Source organism: Mobula hypostoma, chromosome 1 (assembly GCF_963921235.1).
Source record: "Mobula hypostoma chromosome 1, sMobHyp1.1, whole genome shotgun sequence".
NCBI classification, from domain to species: Eukaryota; Metazoa; Chordata; class Chondrichthyes; order Myliobatiformes; family Myliobatidae; genus Mobula; species Mobula hypostoma.
The window spans coordinates 17,855,986-17,876,549 of record NC_086097.1 but is presented as its reverse complement, the minus strand read 5'-3'; the positions used below and the strand labels follow the sequence as shown (position 1 = coordinate 17,876,549).

Genomic DNA, 20,564 nt, shown 5'->3' with positions numbered 1-20,564 from the left:
TCCCACAAATCTGATATTTAATCCAATTTACTATTTCAACCTGAATACCAAGCGACTGAACCTTCAGCTTCTGGACCAACGTCCCACGTGGGACCTTGTCAAAGGCCTTGCTAAAGGCCTAATAGACCCCGAGTACTCTGCTGGAATTGGAGGAGTAGATGTGTAGAGATCGTGGATAGTTTGTGGGAGATTTCAACTTCCCTACATTGGGAATTAGGAAGGCAAAAAGAGGATAAGAAAAGCATCTGCCAGGTGAGAGGAACCAAAATCGTAGAAGATTCTTTGAGTATATTAAGTGTCAAAGATTGGCTACGGAAGAATCCATCCCTTAAAGATCAGCATTGCTGTCTGTGTGTGGATGCCAAAGAAATGGAAGAGATTTTTTTTCACGAATATTTCTCTTCAGTGTTTACTATGGAGAAAGTGAAAGAAGCTAAAGAAATGAGGGCAATGACCGGTGATGTCTTGGAAAACATATTGATTAGCAGGGAAGAGGTATTGGAGGCCGTAAACTACATTAAGATGGATAAATACCCAAGGCCTGTCTTGGTGCACACCCAAACATTGAGGAAAGCCAGGAAAGAAAATTTAATGGCCTTGGAGAAATTTTTACTTCAATTCTGGCCACAGGTGCCATTCTGGAGGATGGAAGTGGCTAATATGGCACCACTTTTAAAAAGATAGAAAAACAAGTTATTAAACTATAGGTTGGTGAGTCTGACATCAGTGATGGGTAAATTGCTGGAGAGGATAATGAGGGACAGGATGTATCAACATTTGAAGAGGCAAGGTCTGATTTGGGGCCATTAGTATGGTTTTGTACATAGGGGGTGGTGTCTGAAAAATTCCTTGGAGTTCTTCGAAGAGGTAACTAAAAGAGTAGATGAGAGTAAGACAGTGGATGTTGTCTATATGGCCTTTGTCAAGGTCCCTCATGGCATGCTAGTCTGGAAGATTAGTTTCCTGGATCCAGAGGGAGGTAGTTGACTGGATTCGTAATTAGCTCAGTGGTAGGAAGCAAGAGGCTGATAGCTGAAAGTTATTTCTCGAACTGGGGGCATGTCTGGTGATGTGCCGTAAGGGTTGATGCTGGGACCCTTGTTTTTAATTTATATAAACAATATGAATATACAAAGCATAGGTAGGAGGCTTGTAGGTGATACCTGAAATAGATGGTGTTCTAGATACCATATGGGGATATGAAAAAAATTACAGAGTGATCTTGAACAACTAGGTGTTGTATGTGGGCTGAGGATTAACAAAAGGCTTTCAGTCCAGAAATGTGAGGTACTGCATTTCGGGAAATTAAAACAGGGTAGGTCTTCCACAGTGAATGGTAGGTCCTGAAGAGTGTTATGCAACAATGACCTTGGAGTACAAAATCATAGTCTGCGGAAAGCAACATCTCAGGTAGGCAGGGTGGTGAAGAAGGCATTTGCACACTGGCCTTCCAACAATCAGGACACTAAGTACAGGAGTTGGGAAGTTGTGTTACAGTTATAGAAGATGTTGGTGAGGTCTCACTTGGAGTACTGTGTACGGTCTTAGTTACCTTGTTATAGGAAAGATGCTATTAAATCAGAAAGCTTTCTCAGGATGTTACTTGGACTCAGGGTCCAAGTCACTGGAAAGGTTGTGTAGACTTTATTCCCTGAAATATAGGAGATTGAGGGGTGACCTGATAGAAGTATACACAATCATGAGGACATAGACAGGATGAAAGCACAAAATCTTTTCCCCGGGAAGAGTGTGCTTAAAAACCAGAGGGTATAGGTTTAAAAGGCAAGATTTAAAAGAGACATTGTGCAGCTTCTTCACACAAAAGGTGCTGGGTATTTGCAATGAGCTGTGAGGAATAGTGCTTGAGATGTGCACAAGATGTGTTCTCATTGGAGAGAGTCTAGAGGAGGTTTCTAAGGATGATTCTGGGAATGAAGGGATTAACATATGAGGACTCTTTGGCTGCTTTGCACCTGTACTCTTTGGGAAAAGAGGGGATCTCATCGAACTACATGTTGAAAGAACTAGATGGGGGGATGTAGAGGGGATGTTTTCTCTGGTGGGTGTATCTGGAACTAGAGGGCGAAGCCTCAAAATTGAGGAGAGACCCTTTAGAGTGGAGGTACAGAGGATTTTTTTTTTTTGCCAGAGAGTGGTGAATCTGTTGAATGCTCTGCCACAGACTGCGGTGGAGACCCAGATGGTGAGTATATTTAAGGTGAAAGTTGATAGTTTCTTGTTCGGTCAGGGCATTAAAGGAAATGGCAGAGCAGATTCAGCCTAATTCTGCTCCTACGTCTTACGGTCTTATGAGCAAAGTTTAAAAGTAATCTAGACAAGTACACAGATAGGAGAGTTTTAGAGGGCTATGGGCTAAACACAGGCAGATAGGATGAGCTCATAGGACAATGGTTGACATGGATAAGTTGGGTCAAAATGCAATACTGACTCTATAACGGTCAACTGTCCCCCTCTTGATAATAAATAGTAGCACCTGACAATAAAGAAAACCTGCTATTAAGCAAATTTTATGAATGCTGATTTTTTTTTTCTTTGTACAGATTTGCAGTCTCTGTGGACATGACAGTCATTTGGAGAATTTTATGGGTAGTTACATCTGTCACCAGTAATTAGCAACCGAGAAATAAGGTTCAGTGGAGGTAGGGTACCTGAGCCTCTTCACTCTTGCTCCCCAAACCTGAACTACCACACTCACCTCCCTTTTCAAGAACATCAACCAGACAGTGAACTATTGTACAGCTTTGTGATTTACAATCTATAACTAAATTGTCCAATCCATATGACAAACTCATCTGTCTTTCAGTGTCTTTCTGTTTGTAATCTGTAGTTGCACACTCAGAGCTTTATCAGGGAAAGCCTTTACCAGGATGACTGGGGAAAAGATTTAAAGCCTATATAAAAAAAATACATTGTTCTTGGGGTCTAGCTATCACATCACACCAGACAAGACCCAAGATGCAAACTGTGCATTGAATCTGCTGAAACCATCCAGCACATAGTAGCAGGGTGCAAATGCAGGCAGGGACAGCATACACTGAATGACACAATCAAGTTGCAGGAATTGTGTACAGGAACATCCGCTCTGAGTATGGATTGGACACTCCCAAGTCCAAATGGGAACCACCCGAGAAGGTAGAGGAGAAAGTCCTGTGGGACTTCCAAATACAGACTGATAAGCAGGTAATGGCCAACCAGCCAGACATAGTAATGCTGGACAAGGAACAGAAGAAAGCAATAGTAATAGATGTGGCAATTGCAAACGACAGTAATATCAGGAAGAAAGAATATGAGAAAATGGAGAAATAACAGGACTTGAAAAAGCAGATATAAAAGATGTGCAAGATTAAACCCAGAGTAATCCCAATGGTGATAGGAGCATTTGGAGCTGTGACACTTGGACTGGGAGATTGGTTCCAACAAATCACAGGAACAACATCTGGGATCTCAGTGCAGAAGAGCGCACTACTAGGAACAGCAAGGATACTGCGCTGAACCTTTAAGCTCCCAGGCCTCTGGTGGAGGACCCACGATTGAGGGAAAAATGCATATACACATCACCCATAAGGGATGAGGGGAAAAAATAAATAAATTAATTATTTGAAATATATTTTTTATATATATATATATATATATAATATAAAAAAAACAACTCACTGGTTTGGGAATATCAGGTCCACTACTACTCAAAGTGGAGAAACAGCATTCACAATAATATTAAAATCATCAAGATCCTGTGGTTGTGGCAAAAGAAGCCAGCCACCCTTCAACCTGTACACCAACCAATCCCATCAACCACTATCTGCTCTATATAAGGAAGAGTCTGCTGTTTCCACATATGCCTTATTAGCCACTTAAGGATCCATAAAATCTGAGTGTAAGTTATTTTCAATTCTCTGAGTACCTAAAATGGGAAAATTCTAGAGACTTAGTTGAATTCTCAGAATTTAGTTATGTAACCATTTGGAAGAGGGAGTAGTGAAGTGATTAAGAGTAAATGATTATAATGCACTTAAACTATCATATTCACAAATGTTCCATTGCGTTCTTTGAGAAAGTTCATGTCTTTGACACCAGCCCATATCACCAATGACGTTTAACTGCCCTCTGAATATCTTGGAATTAAACAGTAAAGGATATATGCAAACACGAGGAATTCTGCAGATGCTGGAAATTCAAGCAACACACATTAAAGTTGTTGGTGAACGCAGCAGGCCAGGCAGCATCTGTAGGAAGAGGTGCAGTCGACGTTTCAGGCCGAGACCCTTCGTCAGGACTAACTGAAGGAAGAGTGAGTAACGGATTTGAGAGTTGGAGGGGGAAGGGGAGATCCAAAATGATAGGAGGGGGAGGGATAGAGCCAAGAGCTGGACAGGTGAGAGGCAAAAGGGGATATGAGAAGATCTTGGGACAGGAGGTCCGGGAAGAAAGACAAGGGGGGGGGGGACCCAGAGGATGGGCAAGAGGTATATTCAGAGGGACAGAGGGAGAAAAAGGAGAGTGAGAGAAAGAATGTGTGCATTAAAATAAGTAACAGATGGGGTACGAGGGGGAGGTGGAACCTTAGCGGAAGTTAGAGAAGTCGATGTTCATGCCATCAGGTTGGAGGCTACCCAGACGGAATATAAGGTGTTGTTCCTCCAACCTGAGTGTGGCTTCATCTTTACAGTAGAGGAGGCCGTGGATAGACATGTCAGAATGGGAATGGGATGTGGAACTAAAATGTGTGGCCACTGGGAGATCCTGCTTTCTCTGGCGGACAGAGTGTAGATGTTCAGCAAAGCGGTCTCCCAGTCTGCATCAGGTCTCGCCAATAAATAAAAGGCCACATCGGGAGCACCGGACGCAGTATATCACCCCAGTCGACTCACAGGTGAAGTGTTGCCTCACCTGGAAGGTCTGTTTGGGGCCCTGAATGGTGGTAAGGGAGGAAGTGTAAGGGCATGTGTAGCACTTGTTCCGCTTACACGGATAAGTGCCAGGAGGGAGATCAGTGGGGAGGGATGGGGGGGACGAATGGACAAGGGAGTTGCGTAGGGAGCGCTGCATCTGCTCTCAGGATGTGCCTCAGGATTCACCTGTGAGTCGACTGGGGTGATATACTGCGTCCGGTGCTCCCGATGTGGCCTTTTATATATTGGCGAGACCCGACGCAGACTGGGAGACCGCTTTGCTGAACATCTACGCTCTGTCCGCCAGAGAAAGCAGGATCTCCCAGTGGCCACACATTTTAATTCCACATCCCATTCCCATTCTGACATGTCTATCCACGGCCTCCTCTACTGTAAAGATGAAGCCACACTCAGGTTGGAGGAACAACACCTTATATTCCGTCTGGGTAGCCTCCAACCTGATGGCATGAACATCGACTTCTCTAACTTGCGCTAAGGTTCCACCTCCCCCTCGTACCCCATCTGTTACTTATTTTTATGCACACATTCTTTCTCTCACTCTCCTTTTTCTCCCTCTGTCCCTCTGAATATACCTCTTGCCCATCCTCTGGGTCCCCCCTCCCGTCTTTCTTCCCGGACCTCCTGTCCCATGATCCTCTCGTATCCCCTTTTGCCTATCACCTGTCCAGCTCTTGGCTCTATCCCTCCCCCTCCTGTCTTCTCCTATCATTTTGGATTTCCCCCTCCCCCTCCAACTTTCAAATCCCTTACTCACTCTTCCTTCAGTTAGTCCTGACGAAGGGTCTCGGCCTGAAATGTCGACTGCACAATATTCCAAATTAGGCCTCACCAATGTCTTATACAATTTGAACATAACATCCCATCTCCTGTATACATAGCTATATGTGGTTTTCACATCTTAACGTGATTAACAAGAACATTTGATGGAGGTATACAAAATTATAAAAGGTATATAGAAACATAGAAAATAGGTGCAGGAGTAGGCCATTCGGCCCTTCGAGCCTGCACCGCCATTTATTATGATCATGGCTGATCATCCAACTCAGAACCCCGCCCCAGCCTTCCCTCCATACCCCCTGACCCCTGTAGCCACAAGGGCCATATCTAACTCCCTCTTAAACATAGCCAATGAACTGGCCTCAACTGTTTCCTGTGGCAGAGAATTCCACAGATTCACCACTCTCTGTATGAAGAAGTTTTTCCTAATCTCGGTCCTAAAAGGCTTCCCCTCTATCCTCAAACTGTGACCCCTCGTTCTGGACTTCCCCAACATCGGGAACAATCTTCCTGCATCTAGCCTGTCCAATCCCTTTAGGATTTTATACGTTTCAATCAGATCCCCCCTCAATCTTCTAAATTCCAACGAGTACAAGCCCAGTTCATCCAGTCTTTCTTCATATGAAAGTCCTGCCATCCCAGGAATCAATCTGGTGAACCTTCTTTGTACTCCCTCTATGGCAAAGATGTCTTTCCTCAGATTAGGGGACCAAAACTGCACACAATACTCCAGGTGTGGTCTCACCAAGGCCTTGTACAACTGCAGTAGTACCTCCCTGCTCCTGTACTCGAATCCTCTCGCTATAAATGCCAGCATACCATTCGCCTTTTTCACCGCCTGCTGTACCTGCATGCCCACTTTCAATGACTGGTGTATAATGACACCCAGGTCTCGTTGCACCTCCCCTTTTCCTAACCGGCCACCATTCAGTTAATAATCTGTTTTCCTATTTTTGCCACCTAAGTGGATAACTTCACATTTATCCACATTAAATTGCATCTGCTATGAGTTTGCCCACTCACCCAACCTATCCAAGTCACCCTGCATTCTCTTAGCATCCTCCTCACTGCTAACACTGCCACCCAGCTTCGTGTCATCCGCAAACTTGGAGATGCTGCATTTAATTCCCTCATCCAAGTCATTAATATATATTGTAAAATTTATATATAAAGTTAATGCAAGCAGACTTTTTTCCAGAGGGCACAGATTAAGGGTAAAAGGAGAAATATTTAAGGGGAACCTAAGGGTTACCAGGGATAATCCTGAAAACTATAGACTGATAAGTCTCATATCAGTGGTAGGAAGTTAAAAGAGAGTATTCTTAGAGATAGGATTTATGAGCATTGGGAAAACCATGGCTAAAGTAGGGAGTGTCAGCATGGCTTTGTATGGGACAAGTTGTGTCTTACTAACTGGATAAGAGTTTTTTGATGAGGTGAGGTGGGTGATTAATGAAGGTAGAGCAGTTATCTACATAGATTTTAATAAGGTGTTTGACAAGATCCCTCACTGGAGCCTCATCAAGAAGATTATGGTGCATGGGATCAATGGTGAATTGATGTTTGGATTCAGAACTGGCTTGCCCATAGAAGACATACTGGTAGTGGTTGAAGGGACTTATTCCGGCTTGAAGTTTATGATTAGTAGTGTTCCATAGTGATTTTGCCTGGGACCTCTGCTGTTAGTTATGTATATGAATGACCTGGATGAAAATGTAGATAAATGGGTTAGTAAGTTTGCAAATGATATTAAGATTGGTGGTGTTGTGGATACTGCAGATGACTTACAAAGAATACAGTGGAATATAGATTAATTGCAGATAAGTTTGGAGAAATGGCAAATGAAATTTAACCTAGCTAAATGTGAAGTGTTGTACCTTGGCAGGTCAAATGTATAGGGACAGTACACCATTAAGGGCAAGACTCTTAACAGTGTTAATGAGCAGATGGTCCATATTCATAGCACCCCGAAAGTGGCTACAAAGGTTGATAGAGTGGTTAAAAAGGAATATGGCATGCTTACAGTACCACTATTAGTTGAGGCATTGAGGTTAAAAGTCAGGAAGATATGCTGCCGATTTATAATTTATAAAACTCTAGTTTGGCTGCATTTGGAGTATTGCATGCAGTTCTGGTCACCCCATTATCAGAAGGAAGTTGAGGCTTTGGAAAGTGTGCAGAAGTTTACCAGGATGCTGCCTGGCATATGCTATAATGAGAGGTTAGACTAACCTGATGGAGGTTTATAAGATTATGAAAGGCATAGATACAGTAGACAGAGAGTATCTTTTTCCCAAGGTTGAAGTGTCTATTACATGAGGGCATGCATTAAAAGTGAGAGGAGGTCATTTTGAAGGAGATGTGAAGGGCAAGTTTTTTTTTTTTTTTTTTTACAGAGAGTGGTAGGTGCTTGGAATGTCTTGCCTGGTGGTAGAGGCAGATATACTTGGGACATTTAAGTGACGTTTAGATAGGCGCATGAATATGAGGAAAATAGAGGGATATGGACATTGTGTAGGCAGAAGAAATTAGTTTAGTTAGCAATTTGATCACTAATTTAACTGGTTTGGCATAACATTTTGGGCCAAAGGGCCTGTTCCTGGGCTGTACTGTTCTTTCTTTCTTTTTCAATATTTTTATTAATTTCTTACATAAAAAATACAGAGTACAGTAGGATATATAATATATATCGATTACAATATATTGAAATCACAGATAAAGTGCAATTACCCCATATCCATATAAAATTAAATTTAAACATAATATTGAAAAAAGATAATTTTATTATACAAAAAATCTGAACCCACTACCGGAAAAAAAAACAGCTGTTAGGTTAAAAAAAAGGAAGAAATCCTTAACACATAGTAAAACATATTATTAGCCAACATCTGTGTTTAATAGCAAATCAAAGATTTTGAAAATAATTCAAAAAAGCTCCCCACAATGCTAAAAAAATCTTGTCTAGGTTCAGAAATTGAACAGCGAATCTTCTCTAAATTTAAGCAAGACATAACATCATGTAACCAATGAGTATGAGTAGGTGGAGTGGCATCCGTCTGCTTAAGCAACAATTCTCTCCTGGCTATGAGAGAAATAAAGGCCAAAATATGCAGATCATGTGTCTCCAAAATAATATCATTTCCTCCAACAATACCAAATAAGGCAGTAAAAGGATTAGGTTTAAAATTTACTTTAAAAAGCACCGAAAAAGTTTGAAATACTTCCTTTCAATATTTTTCAAGACTCGGACAAGTCCAAAATATATGGATTAGTGAAGTTTCTCCATTATTACATCTATTACAAAAGGGAGATATATCCGAATAAAAATGAGACAGCTTATCTTTAGACATATGGGCCCTATGAACCACTTTAAATTGTAGAAGGGAATGACGGAATGACGGGCACATAACGATGAGGTATTAACCAATTTAAAAATTTCATTCCAAGTGTCCTCAGAAATTGAATTCTGTAAATCTTGTTCCCAAAGATTTCTAATTTTATCTAAAGGAATATTTCTCATTCCCAACAACATACCATAAATATTAGACATAGATGCATTATGGAAGGGTTTCAAATTAAAATTATATCAAGTAAATTTTTATCTGAACTTTTAGGAAACGTATGTACTTGAGGACGCAAGAAGTCTCTAATTTGTAAATATCGAAAAAAGTGAGTTCTCGGTAGGCTATACTTAACTGACAGTTGTTCAAATGAAGAGAGACTATCTCCAACAAATAAATCAGGAAAACATTTAACACCCTGTAGACGCGCTGATATGCAATAAGTGAAAGCAACACACTGAGTCAAGCAGGGTCTGGTTGAACTGTTTACTGTTTAAATCCGCGCGTGCTTAAATGCCCGCTCCCAGCATCCCCTGCTCTTTGCGGGGCGGAAGTGACGTTGGCTTCTGGGCCGAAGTCTGCCCCGCACTCAGAGCCTTCTCAGTTGCCGCTGGCTGTGGACTCGCCCGCGACTGCTGGAGACGGTTTGCTTGCCGCGTGGGCGAGCTGCCACATGACCCCCCCCCCACCCAGAACCAGCGCTAGGAGGTGCAGAGTCCACAGCCTGCACACTGTCAGTTCTTTTAGGTGGCCGGCCTTGTCGTCGTGGGGGTGGCACCGCAACCGGGCGTTCAAGGTCTAGATGTGCCTGTTTGAGATGGCCAATGGTAAAAGTCTCTTCATGGCCGCCGATGTGGAGAACGCAGGTCGTCCCATTATGGCGCACCGTCCTTTGTATGGTCGCTGCAGGGGTGGTCTGTGTGCGCTTCAGCGAACAAAAACATACTTGCTCTGTTGTAGGTCCTTGGGCATGAAAGAGGGTGCTGTTCTGTGATGGGACGTCGAGACTGGGGCAAGTGTTTCAAGTCGCTCCCAGAGTTTAGTTAGGACCGCCGTAGGTGTGTCCTTTTGGCCACGGGGTGCTGGGATAACTCACCAGGAACTGTGAGCGGGGCACCGTAAACAAGTTCAGCCGATGATGTGGCCAGGTCCTCCTTGGGTGCCGTGCGGATGCCAAGCAGCACCCAGGGGAGTTCGTCAACCCAGTCTGGCCCTCGGAGGCATGCCATCAGGGCTGACTTCAAGTGCCTGTGGAAACGTTCCGCCTGGCCATTGGGGACTGCAGGTGGTAAGCAGTCGTTCGGTGGAGCTGGGTTCTGAGGAGTTGTGCCAGTGCAGACCACAAAGCCGATGTGAACTGCACACCCCTATCTGAAGTGACGTGGGCTGGGAGTCTGAACCGTGCCACCCAGGTGGTAATCAGGGCTCTGGCACATGTCTCCGTGGACGTGTCAGCGAGTGGGATAGCTTCCAGCCACCTCGTGAACCTGTCCACCATGGTGAACAGGTATCTCGCTCCTCTCAAAACCGGCAGTGGGCTGACGATGTCCACATGGACATGTTCAAACCTCCTATGTGTCAGCTGGAAGGGTTGCAGTGCGTGCATGTCCTGGCCCAGTGCCCGACCTGCTTGTGTAGGTCGTGCCACACAAACCTGTCTGCAATCAGCCGGATGGTCACCCGGATGGAAGGGTGGGCTAAACTGTGCAAGCTGTCGAAAACCCGGCGCCCCCAAGCAGTCGGGACAATGGGCTGAGGTTGCCCGGTGGACACGTCGCAAAGGAGCTCATTACCTTCAGGCCCAATGGGTATGTCTTCGAGGTGGAGTCCTGAGACTGCGGTTCGGTACGCCGGCATCTCGCTGTCCAGTCGTTGCGCCTTAGCTAATGCTGCATAATCCACCCCCGGAGACAGAGAGTGCACTGATTGGACAGAGGTGTGTGACAGCGTGACGGCCACCACGTAGTTCTTCCTGGAGATGTGCTTGATCGTGGTGGTAAGCTCTGAGATGTACGACAGGTGGCATTGTTGGCGGCCTGACCATGGGTCCGGCACTTTGGCAAACGTGAAAGTGAGGGGCTTGTGGTCTGTGAAGACCGTGAACTCCTTCCCTTCCAGGAACTACCTGAAGTGCTAGATGGCAAGGTACAGGGCCAGCAGCTCCCTGTCAAAAGCGCTGTACTTAAGTTCCAGGGGTCGTAGGTGCTGGCTGAAAAAAGCGAGCAGTTTCCACTGGCCTTCGATGAGCTGCTCGAGCACGCCGCCAACTGCCGCGTCGGAGGCATCCACGGTGTGGGCAGTGGGGATGTCGACCCAGGGGTGGACCAGGAGCGTGGCATTTGCTAGTATGTTCTTGGCTTGTTCAAAAGCCGACGTCGCCTCCTCTGTCCAGGTGACCTCTTTGACCTTGCCGGACATCAAGCCGAAAAGGGGCCGCATGATCTGGGCCACTGACGGCAGGAAACGATGGTGAAAGTTAACCATCCCAACAAATTCCTGCAGGCCTTTAACAGCACTGGGTCTGGCAAATTGGCAGATGGCTTCAACTTTTGCTGGCAGGGGCACAGCTCCATGGTAGTCAACCCAGTGTCCCAAGAAGTCGATGGCAGGTAGGCCGAACTGGCACTTGGTGGGGTTGATAGCCAGACCGTTGTTGCTTAGGCAGCAGCAGAGCAGGTATAAATGTGCTATATGTTCCTGGTGGGAGTGGCTGGCGATAAGTATGTCATCCAGGTAGATGAACAGAAAGCCCAGATCTCGCCCTACTGCGTCCATCTGGCGCTGGAACGTCATCACTTCGTTTTTGAGCCTGAACAGCATCCTGAGGAACTCGAACAGGCCAAAGGAGGTAATGAGGGCCGTCTTGGGTACATCGTCTGGGTGGACTGGGATCTGATGATACCCTCGTACCAGGTCAATCTTCGAAAAGATGTGTGCCCCGTGCAAGTTGGCTGTAAAGTCCTGGATGTGTGGTACTAGATAGCGATCGGACGTGCTGGCGTCGTTCAGCCTCCTATAGTCGCCGCACGGTCTCCACCCTCCCTCGGACTTGGGCACCATACGGAGTGGGGAGGCCCACGGGCTGTTGGAACGCCGCACAATCCCCATCTCCTCCATCTTCTTGAATTCCTCCTTTGCGAGGTGGAGCTTGTCGGGCGGATGCCTGCGGGCCTGGGCATGAAGGGGAGGTCCCTGTGTGGGGATGTGGTGCATCAAACCGTGTTTGGGGTCTGTTGAGGAAAACTGCGGCGTGATGATAGATGGGAACTCCAATAACACTCTGGCGAACTCGTTGTCGGAATAAGTGACGGAGTCCAGGTGTGGGGCCGGTAACCTGGCCTCACCGAGGGAGAAAGTCTGGAACGTCTTCACATCGACCAATCGTCGTCCCTTCAAATCCACGAGCAGGCAGTGCACGCGGAGGAAGTCCGCACCCAGAAATGGCTGTGATACTGCAGCCAGCGTAAATGTCCATGTAAAGCAGATGGAACCGAACTTCAAGGGGATGGTTCTTGTGCTGTAGGTGCAGATGGTGCTGCTGTTGGCTGCCGTAAGTTCCGGTACTGTTCTTCTAGCTCAGGTATCATGGCTAGAGGGGGGTAGGACACTGATTTCCACCCCTCTGCCCACCAGGAATCTACGCCCGAAGTGCTTGTCCCAAACATAGAGGAGGCTATCACGGTGACCAGACGCCGTAGCCATCAGCGACGGCTGACCCTGGCGTTTCCCTGGAACGAGCATGGCGGTCGGCAGTGGCGGGCCCCGGAACCCCACTTTTGATGATAAAAACACCAAGACTCAGAAGCAGTGCCGTCCCTTGGTGTGAGTGTTACTGCTGCTGGGGTGTGGGAGGGCTGGGCTTTCGACCGTGCTGCAGCACTAATTTCGATGGTGGTTCCGCCATTTTGTTTGGCACGCCAAAGCACGTCCGCGCAGGCAGCCACCCTGCACGGGTCTCTGAAGTCTTCATCTGCTAGCAGGAGGCGGATGTCTTGTGGCATTTGCTCCAAGAAGATCTGTTCAAAAAACAAGCAAGACTTATGGCCGTCTGCCAGCGCTAGCATGTCGCTCATCAGGGCTGATGGCACGCGGTCACCCAGGCCGTCCATATGCAGTAACCGTGCAGCGGGAGAGGCCAAATGTGCGGATTAACAGGGCCTGGAGTGCCTTGTACCTGTCTGTTGCCGGAGGCTGATGCAGAAAGTCGGTAATGCGGCCTGCTGTCTCCTGGTCGAGGGCGCACACCATGTAGTAATACTTGGTGGCGTCTGAGACAATTTGCCTGATCTGGAACTGGGCCTCTGCTTGCTTGAACCTGACCAGGGGTTGAGTGGTCCGGAAGGTTGGCAGTTTAAGGGAAACTGCGTTCTGCAGAGCCAAGTTGTTCATGCTGGGTCCAAATGCCGTTGGACCATCGGGGTCACCAATGTAGTCGTGCTGATATGCAATGAGTGAAAGCAACATATTGAGTCGAGCAGGATCTGGTTGAACTGTTTACTGTTTAAATTTGCGCGCACTTAAGTGCCCGCTCCCAGCATCCCCCGCTCTTTGCGGGGCAGAAGTGACGTCGGCTTCCAGGCCGAGGTCTGCCCCGCACTCAGAGCCCTCTCGGTTGCCACTGGCTGCGGACTCGCCCGCGACTGCTGGAGCCGGTTTGCTTGCCGTGTGGGCGAGCTGCCACAACCCAATCTATTCCACTCATTAAAAACTACATAGGACATAAAAATATAGGTTTAAAAAAAAAGTTAGAAAAAATGGGACTGGAAAGTGAAAAACTCAATAAACCAAAATATTTTCTAAATTGTACCAAAATCCTCAAAGTGTGTTTAGCTACAAAATTATCAGTTAAATTACTTAAAGGTAAAGGAATTGAGGATCCAAGAAGAGAAATGATAGAGAATTTATTAACAGAGTTAGCTTCTAAAAAAACCGGACAGTCCTCTCAATTATTATAAGCAAAACGTAAGATACTGTATATTGACTGCCCAGTAATAAAACCTAAAATTGGGTAAGGCTAAACCTCCATTCTTTTCAGCTTTTTGAAGAGGAATTTTATTTAATTGAGAAATTTTACTTTTCCATATGTAAGAAGATATAACAGAATCCAAAGAATCAAATAGGATTTAGGAATAAAAATAGGTATGGCCTGAAATAAATACAAAAATTTAGGCAAAATATTCAATTTAATGGAATTGATTTGGCCAATCAACGATAAAGAGAGGGATGACCAATTTGAAAGTGCCTTCTTAACATAATTCAGAAGTGTAAAAAATTTTCTTTAAAAAGGAATTTATAATTCCTAGTAATTGTGACGCCCAAATAAGTAAATTGATTTCTTACAATCTCAAAAGAAAGGTTAGTATTAACTAATACCAAATTATTCAAAGGAAAAAGTTCACTTTTGTGGAAGTTAAGTTTATATCCAGAAAACTGACTAAAGCAGGAAAGTAGAGAAAGTAAAGACCAAGAAGACTCCACATAAGAAATGTAGAGCAAAAGGTCATCAGCATAAAGCAAAACTTTGTGGGTAATACCCCCCCTTAATATACCAGTAATATCATTAGATTCCCGGAAAGCAATAGCTAACGGTTCTAAGACCAAATCAAAAAGCAAAGGAATCAAAGGACAACCTTGTCCAGTTCCATGATAAAGTTTAAATGGTTTAGAGTACTGACAGTTAGTAAGAATCTGAGCGGAGGGAGATAAGTAATTTAATCTATTGAACAAAATCGGGCCCAAAGTTAAATTTTTCTGAAGTTTTAAATAAATAATTCCATTCAACCCGATCAAAGGCTTTCTCAGCATCTAACGATATCACACATTCTGAAATCTCTTGAGAAAGAAAATAAATAACATTCAATAAAGGATGAATATTAAAGTGGGAGTATCGATTTTTGATAAATCCAGTCTGATCATCAGAGATAATAGATGGCAAAATATTTTCAAACCTATGAGCCAAAAGTTTAGATAAAATTTTAGTATCAACATTTAGTAAGGAAATAGGTCTATAAGAAGAGCTTTCAATTGGGTCCTTATTCTTTTTAAGAATAAGCGAAATTAGAGGCTTCACAAAAAGATTGTGGCAACTTACTTAATTTAAAGGAGTCAGAAAGGACTGAATATAAACAAGGTATAAGCAAAAAGGAAAAAACCTTATAAAACTCTCCATCCACCAGGACCTGGAGCCTTCTCTGAGTGCAAAGTATGAACAATCTTGGCAATTTCCTCATAGGATCATAGGTTGATCCAACAACTTTTGAGTATCATCAGAAAGTGTAGGAATGTTTAATCGATCTAAAAAATTATTCATTAGAGTATTATCTTTAGGAGGATCAGAACTATAAAGTTTAGAGTAGAATTCTCTAAAAGCATCGTTTATTTCTAAATGATCAGATGTTTTATCACCATTAGCTTTATTTTGACATTTAACTATAAAGGTCTTTAATTGGTTAGCTAAAAGTTTATCCTTTTCATCTCCAGGAACATAAAACTGACTTTTATCTTTTAAAAGTTGCATTTCAATTGGATAAGAGCAGATTTTATTTGGTTTTAATTTCAACACATCTTTTATATAAAACAGTATCTGGAGCCAAAGCATATTTTTGGTCTAATTGTTTCAACTGATTGGCTAATTCAATTCTCTCCTTATTAGCTTTTTTCTTATCACTTGCAGTAAAAGAAATAATTTGACCTCTAATATAAGCCTTAAAAGCATCCCATAAAATAAGACTAGACATCTCTTCTAGTGTATTCTCTTCAAAAAAAATAATTTGTCCCTCCAAAAATTTTTAAAAATCTTTATCTGATAACAAAGTTGGATTAAAACACGAGAATCTGTTTATTTGGGAGATACCCGGATGATTTAAAGATAAAAACACAGCAGCATGATCTGAAACAGCAATTTCTTTAAATTCACAGGATCGAACTAATGGAAACAATTAGCTATCAACAAAAAAATAATCAATCCTGGAATACGTACAATGAACATGAGAAAAAATTGAGTACTCTTTATCTGTTGGATGCAAAAAATGCCAAACATCAACAATATCACATTTCATTAGAAAAGATTGGATAAAGGAGGCAGATCTACTACAAGTCAATTATTTAGAAGAAGAATGATCTAAACCAGGGCTGTACTGTTCTATGATTTATATTAACAGTTTTACACAAACTAGATGGGCCAATAGATCTGCTTCTAAGCTGTAGTGCTCTATTCAAGGATGATGCACAAGTCACCAGTGTGAAATTCTATTGGTGGAAGAACAATTTTTTAAGTGTTATAAAATTATGAATATTAACATGATCTGTTAAATGTAAGCATTTAATAACAAGAATGAAAGAGCTGTTTGCATTCTAGCTACTAGAATACTTTTCTACAGTACTGAAGCATGTTAAAGTTAGGTAATAATGATTTACTGTGCATATTAACTACATAGGGTTGCAGATTAATTCCACCAATTCTCATACAGTTTATCCAATTTTTTTTAAGAACCAAGATGGCACACTTGTATACACTAAATGATATCAACAATGTATAATTACTCCTTTTAAAGAAACTGCAAAGTAAGTTGAGAAGACAGTCTGTTTCAGAAGTAGTCCTTTGAAGGCAAGTTGCTATAGGAGGCGAAGTCATGGGGGATATGTTAAGATTCTTGATCAGTAAGGGTATCAAAGGTTATGGGGGGGGGCAGGCAGGGAAATGGGATTGAGAGGGATAATAAGTAAGCCACGATAGAATGGCCTAGCAAACTCAGTGCCTGAATGGCCAAATTTTGCTCCTATGTCTTGTGGTCTTATGAAATCACTGGGTCAAACAAATGGTATATTCTTCAACCAAAAGGGTTAAAGGGTTAAAATTATTAAGTTAACAAACCATTATATAATTAAAATGTTCTGGATCCATCATCTAATTACTTGTAAGAGTACTTACCAATGCATTCCCCAATAGCTGTACGTTGGAATCCTGGCTGGCATCCCATAATGCATTGATAGGAACCAATAGTATTCTCACATTTCCAGATGCCACATAGAGAGCCAGCATATAAACTACACTCATCAATATCTAAGTAAATACAAGCAATAGGATGGAATATTTAGGAATACCATTCTAATACACCATAAGCTTGTATCTTCAAAAACACTAAGTTCTAATTTCTTTTCTTCCTCTGTCCCTCTCACTATAACTCCTTGCCTGCTCTCCATCCTCTGGGCTCCCCTCCCCCTTTCTTTCTCCCTAGACCTCCCGTCTCATGATCCTCTCCCTTCTCCAGCCTCGTATCCCTTTTGCCAATCAACTTTCCAGCTCTTAGCTCCATCCCTCCTCCACCTGTCTTCTCCTGTCATTTCGGATCTCCCCCTCCCACTCCCACCTTTAAATCTCTTACTATCGCTTCTTTCAGTTAGTCCTGACGAAGGGTCTTGGCCCAAAGCATCGACTGTACCTCTTCCTATAGATGCTGCCTGGCCTGCTGTGTTCACCAGCACTTTTTGTGTGTGTTGCATGAAATATACTTTTAGATGTTCTAAATCCCTTGCAGATCCTCAGTGATTTTGCCCGTACTAAGTTGCTTGTGTGATGCTGCATGGTAGGTGTAGGGTCATCAGTGCATACTATGAGGATTACAATTAAAGAAAACTGCCAAAGTGTTAGGCTATGCCTGAATTTACTCTTTTGGGGAATAATAGATTTAAAGTAAGAACAGAGATAAATAGCACCAGATCTTAGATTGAACCTACATTCCTGGTGGCAAAATGGGAAGGCTATTGCCTTAAGCAGCCTGGGACAAAATTTTGTTGAATGCGTTACAGAGAAATAAAATGTAAAACCTTGCAGGTCTTCTTTTTTCAAATTTTATTTTCTGTTGTTTTATAGGTTATGAGCTTGACATTCTTTGAGTTGTGCACTTTCCATGCACCTGTTATTTAATATATCCTAGATATATTCTTTCTGAGAGGCGGGACTGCGCAGGCGTGTGACGTCGGGCAGTGCAGCGCGGCAGATTTAAAAGGGCAGACATCCTGCTTCGGGTTTGATTCGAAGAAGGAGTCTGAGAGTCTGAGTGGGAGTGCCGAGAAAGAGATTTTTGAAATTTTCGTTATTTTTTTTCCTCCAACGGCTTTCTGAGAGGCGGGACTGCGCAGGCGAGTGACATCGGGCAGTGCAGCGCGGCAGATTTAAAAGAAACAAAGCCTCATAGAGCGGGCAGCGTAGTTTGCGGGCGGCGGAGTGAGCCGGGAGCAGAGTGAAGACTTAAGGGCTTCGGCTCACCGGGCTTAGGCGGAAGCGGGCGAGGCGAGGAAGGTTTGGCATTCATTTTCTGTTGCTATTTGAGGAGAGGGGCATTATGAGTGTGAGGGCAGTTTGCTGTTCTCGGTGTCGGATGTGGGAGGCCCTGGAGTCTCCAAGCCTCCCGGACGTCTACATCTGCGCCAAGTGCATCGAGGTGCAGTTCCTAAGGGACCGCGTTACGGAACTGGAGCTGCAGCTCGATGACCTTCGTCTGGTCAGGGAGAGCGAGGAAGTGATAGAGAGGAGTGGAAGGCAGGTGGTCACGCCGGGGCCACGGGAGGCAGACAAGTGGGTCACGGTTAGGAGGGGGAAGGGGAAAAGTCAGGTGATGGGGAGTACCCCGGTGGCTGTGCCCCTTAACAACAGGTACTCCTGTTTGAGTACTGTTGGGGGGGACAGCTTACCCGGGGGAAGCGACAGTGGCCGTGCCTCCGGCACAGAGTCTGGCCCTGTAGCTCAGAAGGGTAGGGCAAGGAAGAGGAGGGCAGTTGTGATAGGGGACTCGATAGTAAGGGGGTCAGATAGGCGATTTTGTGGACGCAGTCCAGAGACCCGGATGGTAGTTTGCCTCCCTGGTGCCAGGGTCCAGGATATTTCTGATCGTGTCCAAGATATCCTGAAGTGGGAGGGTGAGGAGCCAGAGGTCGTGGTACATATAGGTACCAATGACATAGGTAGGAAAAGGGATGAGGTCCTGAAAGGAGAATATAGGGAGCTAGGAAGGGAGTTGAGAAAATGGACCGCAAAGGTAGTAATCTCGGGATTACTGCCTGTGCCACGCGACAGTGAGAGTAGGAATGCGATGAGGTGGAGGATAAATGCGTGGCTGAGGGATTGGAGCAGGGGGCAGGGATTCAAGTTTTTGGATCATTGGGACCTCTTTTGGCGCAGGCGTGACCTGTACAAAAAGGACGGGTTACACTTGAATCCTAGGGGGACCAATATCCTGGCAGGGAGATTAGCGGGGGCTACTGAGGTGACTTTAAACTAGAATGGTTGCGGGGTGGGAATCAAATTAAAGAGGCTAGGCGTGAGGAGGTTAGTTCACAACAGAGGGATGGGAACCAGTGCAGAGAGACAGAGGGGTGTAAAGTGAGCGAAGAAGCAAAAAGTACAAAGGAGAAAAGTAAAAGTGGCAGGCCGACAAATCCAGGGCAAGCATTAAAAAGGGCCACTTTTCAACGTAATTGTACAAGGGCTAAGAGAGTTGTAAAAGAGCGCCTGAAGGCTTTATGTGTCAATGCAAGGAGCATTCGTAATAAGGTGGATGAAATGAAAGTGCAGATTGTTATTAATGATTATGATATAGTTGGGATCACAGAGACATGGCTCCAGGGTGACCAGGGATGGGAGCTCAACGTTCAGGGATATTCAATATTCAGGAGGGATAGACATGAAAGAAGGGGAGGTGGGGTGGCGTTGCTGGTTAAAAAAGAGATTAACGCAATAGAAAGGAAGGACATAAGCCGGGAAGATGTGGAATCAATATGGGTAGAGCTGCGTAACACTAAGGGGCAGAAGACGCTGGTGGGAGTTGTGTACAGGCCACCTAACAGTAGTAGTGAGGTCGGAGATGGTATTAAACAGGAAATTAGAAATGTGTGCAATAAAGGAACAGCAGTTATAATGGGTGACTTCAATCTACATGTAGACTGGGTGAACCAAATTGGTAAAGGTGCTGAGGAAGAGGATTTCTTGGAATGTATGCGGGATGGTTTTTTGAACCAACATGTCGAGGAACCAACTAGAGAGCAGGCTATTCTGGACTGGGTTTTGAGCAATGAGGAAGGGTTAATTAGCGATCTTGTCGTGAGAGGCCCCTTGGATAAGAGTGACCATAATATGGTGGAATTCTTCATTAATATGGAGAGTGACATAGTTAATTCAGAAACAAAGGTTCTGAACTTAAAGAGGGGTAACTTTGAAGGTATGAGACGTGAATTAGCTAAGATAGACTGGCAAATGACACTTAAAGGATTGACGGTGGATATGCAATGGCAAGCATTTAAAGGTTGCATGGATGAACTACAACAATTGTTCATCCCAGTTTGGCAAAAGAATAAATCAAGGAAGGTAGTGCACCCGTGGCTGACAAGAGAAATTAGGGATAGTATCAATTCCAAAGAAGTAGCATACAAATTAGCCAGAGAAAGTGGCTCACCTGAGGACTGGGAGAAATTCAGAGTTCAGCAGAGGAGGACAAAGGGCTTAATTAGGAAGGGGAAA

At 44.2% G+C, this 20,564-nt stretch overlaps 1 protein-coding gene across 4 annotated transcripts in view; it reads right to left on the bottom strand.

Annotated features, from left to right (window-relative positions):
• The window catches only part of LOC134344379 (latent-transforming growth factor beta-binding protein 2-like), a 510,939-nt gene that overhangs the window by 89,395 nt on the left and 400,980 nt on the right, over window positions 1-20,564 (bottom strand). For 2 of the 4 annotated variants that reach the window (XM_063044071.1, XM_063044097.1), the window contains one exon: window positions 16,980-17,111. The exons of the other annotated variants lie outside the window; for them this stretch is intronic. In XM_063044071.1, the coding sequence (XP_062900141.1) occupies window positions 16,980-17,111 (132 nt within the window). The remainder of the gene's footprint in view (window positions 1-16,979; window positions 17,112-20,564) is intronic. 4 annotated transcript variants of the gene reach the window in all.